The sequence below is a fragment of the Platalea leucorodia genome (assembly GCF_965183815.1).
Source record: "Platalea leucorodia genome assembly, chromosome: 3".
In the NCBI taxonomy this organism is placed as follows: Eukaryota; Metazoa; Chordata; class Aves; order Pelecaniformes; family Threskiornithidae; genus Platalea; species Platalea leucorodia.
The window spans coordinates 105,052,957-105,060,952 of record NC_138825.1 but is presented as its reverse complement, the minus strand read 5'-3'; the positions used below and the strand labels follow the sequence as shown (position 1 = coordinate 105,060,952).

The 7,996-nt window shown below is 40.4% G+C and overlaps 1 protein-coding gene across 1 annotated transcript in view; it reads left to right on the top strand.

Moving 5' to 3' along the window:
• ARHGEF10 (Rho guanine nucleotide exchange factor 10) overlaps positions 1-7,996 on the top strand; it is a gene marked incomplete at its 5' end in the record, with an annotated part of 108,347 nt that overhangs the window by 25,571 nt on the left and 74,780 nt on the right. The window contains 3 exons of the mRNA XM_082305495.1: positions 800-856; positions 3,508-3,671; positions 6,831-6,947. Of these exons, the coding sequence (XP_082161621.1) occupies positions 800-856; positions 3,508-3,671; positions 6,831-6,947 (338 nt within the window). The remainder of the gene's footprint in view (positions 1-799; positions 857-3,507; positions 3,672-6,830; positions 6,948-7,996) is intronic.

Below are 7,996 nucleotides of genomic sequence, written 5' to 3'. Positions count from 1 at the left end.
TCATGCAGTAATTGGCAAATAATTTCTTGGAGAAGGCGGAAGGGAAGGAATTGCCACTTTTTCTTAGTGTGTGCCCTTGGCTCTTGGCTGGCAGCTGCATTTTAAACCAGAACAGAGACTGCGTGGTTTGAGGACAAGTTATCCTGCTGCTTCTCAGCTGTTCCCACTGGGCTGGAGGTTCTTACATCTTACAAGTGACATCTTACATGTCACTTGAAGTGACTGAAGAATTTGCATCCTCGTCCTGCCTCTTAATGTACTACAGTGATCATTACATTATTTAGTTTTGGTTCTTTTTGAAAAATGTCTATTTCTACAGCCATTTAGTAAGGCAGTGAGCAGCCCTTGACAAACACAGAACATACATAGTGCTGTAAAAAGGAGGGAGAAATGTTAGCTGTTGAAGTGCATTTCTGTTTTCAGGCTACCAAAGGTCATCATGAACATGCAGATAAAACTGTGTGAAATTTCACAAACACCTTATACTGTTTTTGTGCATTATTGCATTATTTGAATGATGATTAGATGTACTAGCAAAACGCTAGTGGAGAATGAGTCATATCTCCGTTTTATTCATATGCACCAATATAACCAAAATTCTTTAGAACAGAATAGAATATTTCAGTTGGAAGGGACCTGCAACGATCATCTTGTCCAAGTGCATGACCACTTCAGGGCTGACCAAAAGTTAAAGTATGTTATTAAGGGCATTGTCCAAATGCCTCTTAAACACCATTTGTTGGTCCCATTCAAATTTTAGGGGGTTTCTCATTTGCTTTTTCTTCTGTTTTGCTTTTAGACCCAGATGAAGTAATTTACGATGATGTGCCAAGAGAAAATTCAGACTCTGAACCAGGTTTGATGTCTTTGTATTACAGACCACGTTGAAAGCAATGTAATATGGAATTATGTGCATGCATACTGAATAGATACGTTCATTAAGTACCTAAAATATACATAAATGGAATTAACACTGTGTCAATAATCGGTAGGTCTTACAAAGTTCAGAATTAAACTAACTCTTGAAAGACTTTATCTCAGCAGGTCTCCTACACCGCTCTTCTCAGAAGCTGAATTCTGCTGTATTCTATAGATACTGTCCCAAATGCCTGAGTATTCTGTATATTAGAGAATTACAGTGTTGGGTGTTGTAGCTATAGTGACCTAAACAAGGCAATGTAGGTAGGAAAAAGGTGTTTTAAATAGTTAAATAATGTATGATAATGCATCATTGTCATGGTTGTACAGAGAAGGGCTCTATTCTTGAAAATCCTCCTTCAACATAAAAGTACCTGATAGATGGAAGAAGAGATTGAGAGCGGCTATTTACCATCCTGATTGTGACTCTACAGAAATGTTTTATTTCAGCTTTGGAGTGGTCTAGCTCCTGATGGTGTGACCATGTTTGGAAGGGGTAGAATAGATCTTATAGTAGTTGCTGGAGCCAAGCTTTTAGCTTTACTGGGAATGGTGGAGCTAGGGCTCAAGAAGCTTATTTCAGTGAGTTCTCGCTCATATTTGTTTTGCAGTTTTTTGGTTATAGTGAGGACTGTGCTTAAAGCTTGGTTGCTACTAACTGATCTTATGTTTGAGTGGATCGGCTCATTAGGAACTCGGCAGCTACTTTCATAGCTCTCAGAGGGTGTAGGTGTTTGATACTGAAGGTGTTAATGATTCAAGAAAACACTTAAGCTTTCCTATGTGGAAACCAGATTTATCTTTAAAGCCATGACATTTTCATTTCTTGTCCTTAGTGGTGTTCAGGCAAGGTGTTTTACAAATTATTACTGAAATTTGTTTCATTTATCATTTGAAAGTACATTCATGACTTGAATGCTTTTATTATTGGAAGGTCCCTCAGCGGACTGTGCTGCTCTGGGCAGGGACATCTTTACGCTGTGGCTGCTCAGTCAGGAAACATGTACGCCAAGGCCAGGAGGCTGAGCTGGGGAGGGATGTGGGACATGGAGCAAAGCTCTGCTGAGCATCTCAGAATTTTCAGCTTAACACAGAAGATATTAATTAATAATTTTGGCTTTCTGTTTGTCCCCAAAGACATTGAAAGTTTCTGAGAAAATAGGTAGTGAGGGAAATTTCGTCTTTATACATTCATGATCTTGATGTTAATTAACTGTACATTTTGTCAGGGAGGCACAACTGTTCCAAAAAAGTTGCAGTCAGAGCTCAGTCTGCATTAGCACAGGGACAAGATATGTCCACCAAATTACTGGGTATAGCCTGCCTCAATACTGGCATTGCAAAAGTTTGACTTATATAAGCCTTGACTTATTTTGACTTACTATGATGATTCTCTTAAATCATTCATTGTGCTAGATTACCACTAAAATGCCTTCTTCAATAGGTGTATTTTAGGGACAATCTCGATATGCATGGAGGTTTAAAAAAAAAATTGTTAAAATTTGATTCTTCCAAATTAGAGGAGATTCCTCTGTGTTAATTCTAAATAATTTAATTAATGTTAATATTAAAATTTTATTATTGGGTAAAATGTAGTTTTAAAATCACAGAATCCAGGGCTTAGATGGATGTGTAAAATCTGTCAGCTTTTCTTTTTTTTCCTCAATTTAAGTAAAACTTCAGTCTTAAAATGAAAGCACAACTTTTGTTTACTGAATTTAATATGAGACAGGTTTAAATGAAGTGTTATAGCCTCTGACTATAGGGATCCTTGACAGAAGTGTCCACACTTCTGTACTTGTAATGACAAATGATTCTGCATGTAGAACGTACGCTTGCTTCCTGATAAGTAATTGGCACTAAAAAATTTACCATTTGTTTTGAGTCAGTTTGTCATACTTGACATCTGTGCTAACAAAAAGACCTGTGTCTTTTAACAGGTGATACTTTGGCCAGCCTTTGCAATATAGCTTTCTATATTTTGAAAAGGTTAATACTTCACGCTCTTAGACTAGATTATGGGCAAGGTAACGTGTAGATACAGGAGGCTCGTGGTGACTGGTGGAGTTGCAAGAATGACGAGTCATAAAATACCATGGTGTAACACATTTCTTGCTACTTTGCTCTCATCTGTTCTGCTTGAAGTAGTGACATTTTTGTTTGATTCTTGCAATGTTTTAGCATTTGTCATTTGAGCTGATGATGAAGATGTTCCTAGGGACAAATGGGAAGCTTGCAAACGGAAGGATGCTTCTTCTCAGTGCAGATGTGTGTTCACAGCTACAGTTCAAACTTCCTTTGAATTTCTTCTAAAACATGCTGTAGCATTTGGACAAAACAGTGTCGTTTGAGTAGGGCATGTTTTTAAAAGGATTGTGGTGTGTACCCATAACATTGTCCTCTTTTAGTACTCTGTTTCAACAAAGACAGCCCACTTTGGCTGTTTGAATATTGGATTTAATTCACATTTTAAAATGTGCGTACAAAAGTTAGGTATAGTTCTTCATAGTACACCCTGAACAAGTTTTTTGATGTTCAAACAAACAAAAATTTCAGTGTAGCTTTTTTATTTTGGTTTAATTCTTGCAGAGGAAATGATTTATGATGATGTTGAAAACGGTGATGATGGTGGAAACAGCTCGCTGGAATATGGGTGGAGTTCAAGTGAGTTTGAAAGCTATGAAGAACAGAGTGATTCTGAGTGTAAAAATGGAATTCCCAGCTCCTTTTTGCGAGGCAACCACAAGAGACATGTATGTATCCCGCAGTGCTGCTCAGTCATTGAGATTATCCTGATTTCCAGCACTTGCCTTTCTCACCTGTATTTCCCTTCTCCTCAATCCAGTTTCAAATGCCAACAGCATCTTTTTAAAGGAGACGTGAATCAGTGTGGGAGTGACAGTCCACAACAAAATGTAACAGGGAAAAGAAAAGATGAAAATATTAAACAGAAGATCCTTAAAAAAAGAAAAAACTCAAATTGGATAAAAGTGAAATTAAAAATGAGATTATTTTTGCTTGTGGGCAGTTCCTCACCTTTTCTTCTTTTGCAGCTGCTGGATTAGTGTAAGTGGTAAATGAGCGTGGAAAATAATGTGAAGAACAAATGGGGGTAAGCCTGACAAGACTTAAAGTTTTGAGATCCTTCAGGTGCTTAAAAGTCACAAAACTGTTTGCCAGTGTTCCCTGCCTCTCTGTCTTAGATCTGTATCACCTTGGTGGTTTGAAGGTGACTGAGCATAAAAAAATACCCTGTAAGTAAAAGGTTTTTGTGATCAAAGAGAAGTCTGTGCCATTTATTAAGGAGAGAAGAGAGGTGGCATTATTAAAATGATGCATCTGTAACACATCTCTGGTCTAGTATCTTTGGCTACATCTGTGCCGTGGGAGGCAGGAAGACACTGACGGCGTGGGTGCATGCCCTCGCTGCATCTTTCTGATTGCACATCGGGAGGAGCCTTGGACTCCCATGCTCTTGCTGCTTTGGCCCCTCTCCTGCTGGCCTTGTGCCCTTTCTGTGAGAGGGAAGTCTTGCCTGGGACCTGGGCAGCTTCCCACTGCCAGTTCCCTGCTCTGGACGGGGATGTGGGGCAGTGTGGGGACAGGCAGTGCCAGGCTCAGTGCCCCGAGTCACTGCAAAGTCCTCGGGGCCCCCCAGCGTGTGCTGGCTAGGGATAGCCAAGGGCCACTTCACAGTTGCATACCGTTAGCTGCTCCAGCACCCTGTGGCTGGAGGATGTAGGGGTAGTGGCCAGGGTGTTCTTCCATGGGACCCTTATCTTCACTTTGCAGGTTTCATATCTTGATGAGAATAAAAGCCTCACTGTCTCTGCCTCCCTGTCTCTGTTTCCCTCCAGTACGCATTATCTGCTCTCCCCCCACCTCCATCTTTGCTGCCCGCCCTTTTGGAAATCAGGGAGCGAGCAATTAACTGCACACTTGAGCCCACCCAGATCAGCACTTTGTAAGCTTATCTTCTGGTTTTGTTTTGGTTTTGTCCTGACTGGAACAAGTTTAAGCTATTGCAGCTGTTTCTTTCTGGGGAGTTTTTTTAACTAGACTGAAGAAAACTGACTTTAATTTTTTTTTTTTTAATACCTTTGGAAGAGACTGGGAAATAACTTTGCATGTGAGTGTGTAAGTCTTAACATGGCTGTGGGTTTGTTCTTTTTTTTTTTTTTTTTAAATCTTTTCCTGTTATCTGTAGCTTCAGCTTTGGCCATAGTTACAGGAATCTATTTACACATGTGCACAAAGCAATGCTTAAAGCCATTTTTTAAATGCTTATAAATATACTTTGATCTGTCACGGGAAACTGTTGGCAGTGGGTTGAGAGTGATGGTGCCAGGATCAGGCACAGAGTGTCTGAGCAAGAGACCGAGGAGCGGTGGGAGGAGAGAGGCATGCTCCAGGGTGCTGCCCTGCAGCTCGCTTTGCCAGGCCTGTGACAAAAGGTTTTGAGGATTGCCCTGGGAGGATGGGGATGAGGAGCCTAGGAACACATTAGTTGGTGGATGGAGAAGTCAGAGGGGCTGCTGCACCTGGATGGGTTACTGGGAGGTGGAGAAGTGAGGAAACTAGAGAAGGGGTTTGGTGGAGGATGAGGAAAGACAGAAACTTCAGGACTGCTGAGAAACCACTCCACTTTATACCTATTCTCTGTATCCATTCCTTGCACTCTCGCTTCTCCTCCGGTCTTGTGATGGATGTTACAGTATTTTCCCAGCATATCTCCTTCTGTAGTCTTTCAGAGCCTATGAGGGACTTGCCTTGCTTATTATTTTTTCTGTCCGTTGAAGAGTGTGAGAAGGTTGGAGGTGGGATTTTTAATTGTAAGTGCTGGTATGACTTCCCTCAAAGTAATTTTTTTATTATAACTTTTTATTATTTTTTATTTATTTATTTTAAGATGGGAAGGTTTTTGTGCCATTAAATATTTATAGTCTGTGAACCAGATGCTGTTCTTAATTATACTGCTGTAATGCCAGAATCATCATGTTGGAGGTAATCACATCCTGACCCAGCCTCATGGAGCTAAATGCCGAACCTCTCCCTTTGTTTTCAACTCAGTAGGCCTTCTCTTTCCTGATGCTTTCATCTCTCGCCAAATGACTCCACTGACATCATGCTGAGGGATTTTCCATTGAACTTCTATTATAGGGCACACCAAATATTTTCTTTTTTTTTCTGGCTACATTTTAACCTCTTTTATCTGGCTTTCTCAGAATGTTTAACAATGTTAATTAGTATTCCAGAGCATTTCTCTGGGATAGCTTCCTTACCTTGCAAATGGATATATTCACGTACGAGATGGTTATGCCCATGGTCATAACGAAGCTATGATAGAGCTGAGGAAAAACATGCGCTTCTCGATTCCCACGCACTTGGGAGTTACAAGACTGTGCATCCTCCCCTGGTAGTGTCTCCTTGCCCAACTTGCTGGTACTGTCGATCTCCATCTTCTCAGGTGCCAGCAACCTCTTCAGGTTCTTCAGCCTTTGAGAATTCTTCCGATTCTCCGTTTTGAAGGATAGTCAGAAATATACTCACTAGGGTTTGTGCTCCACCAGATGATGCTCATGGGTAAAGTTGATGCATTGTTTCCATACGGTTTGTAAGAGATGTGCACGACATAATTAATATGCAGTTAGCTTAGACTAAGCAACTTTGTCCCTCTCTGTACATAGTTGCCAGCATAGCGTAAAGGTGCCTGGCTGAGTTTCGGAAAGTACAGTGACGCGCAGGAGTGGCGGTCTATTTGTTGGGTCGGAGCTTCCTCGAATTCTGATTTTCCCTCAGTTGTCATGTATCAGTAGGCAGACTGGGCAACATGCATGATATACGCGAGTACTTTAGCGTGAAGTTTGCACTGCAGACTTTTTGAAAAGATTGTGTCTTTTTATACACTGTAGCTTTCTCATGACCTAACGCGTTTAAAGGAGCATTATGAAAAAAAGATGAAAGATTTGATGGCAAACACTGTGGGAGCAGTAGAGATTCAGCAACTAAAGCAAAAACATGAGCTGAAGGTAGTGTAGTTAATTTTTGTAACTAGCTATGTTTAAATGATTGCTTTTTCCAACACAGACAATGTTGTCTTTTTCTTTTAATAGTAACTTGAAAAAGCAGGCAACAATTTGTGTGAAATGAGTTCTAAATTTGCTGTATTTTGATGGCAGTTTGTCTTAAAAGTACTTTGTCAAGGACCTTTTCTCATGCTTATTTTTAATGGTAACAGTTTCAGAAGATGAGATAGGTCATTGTCCTTCCCTGCTGACTGGTGCCCTTATCCCCGAGTGGGAGCCGGGCGTACGGCCCCGACGCCTGGCTGAGACCCGGGCGAGCTCTGCAGGGCTGCCCTGACCCTGGCTCCCTGGCCACACGCGATCAAATTGCGGGAGTCGGAATCTCGGTGGTGCGCTCCATTCTGAATGGAGCCAGTATGAAAAGGCTGGGTTTTTATTAAAAACTTTGGCTCAAACCGAGAAATTGCCTGATTGCAGCAAGACAGCTTTGTTTGTGTTCTGATGTCGCTGATGATGTCAGCACAGCTCTGACAGTAGTGGGTTTTTTTTGCCATGGTGGCATTTTAGGAAAGCAAAAGTACAAAACAGGTTTTTTTAGTAAACATTTCCTAGCAAAACAACACTTCATTTTTATTTTTTTTGCATGAAAATTTTTTGCTGTAGTAGTGTGCTATAAAATTATGCAATTCTTAATCAGCTTGTTTCTTCAATTAATGAAATTACTAGTTGTAACATTTTCTGCAAAACAGTGTTTATTTAAGAATATAGTTAATATAGAACTGAGTCTAGGTGATTATCTTTAAATCAGAAACAGTTTGACAGAGTTAGTGGGACATTGGAAGATGGACAAGAACCCTGGCTGTTAATGACCTGTTTATACTATTTATTTGTTATATAATGGAAAGCTGAGCATTTGAGACTATTTTGAGTTCAGATGTTTGATGCAGAAGGGTTCTTAAGCATTTCTGCTGTTTTAGACTTGCATACAATATTAATGTGTAGTAAGTCCCTTTCTCCAGGTTTGATTTTATTAAGAAAAAGTACGGGTGCTC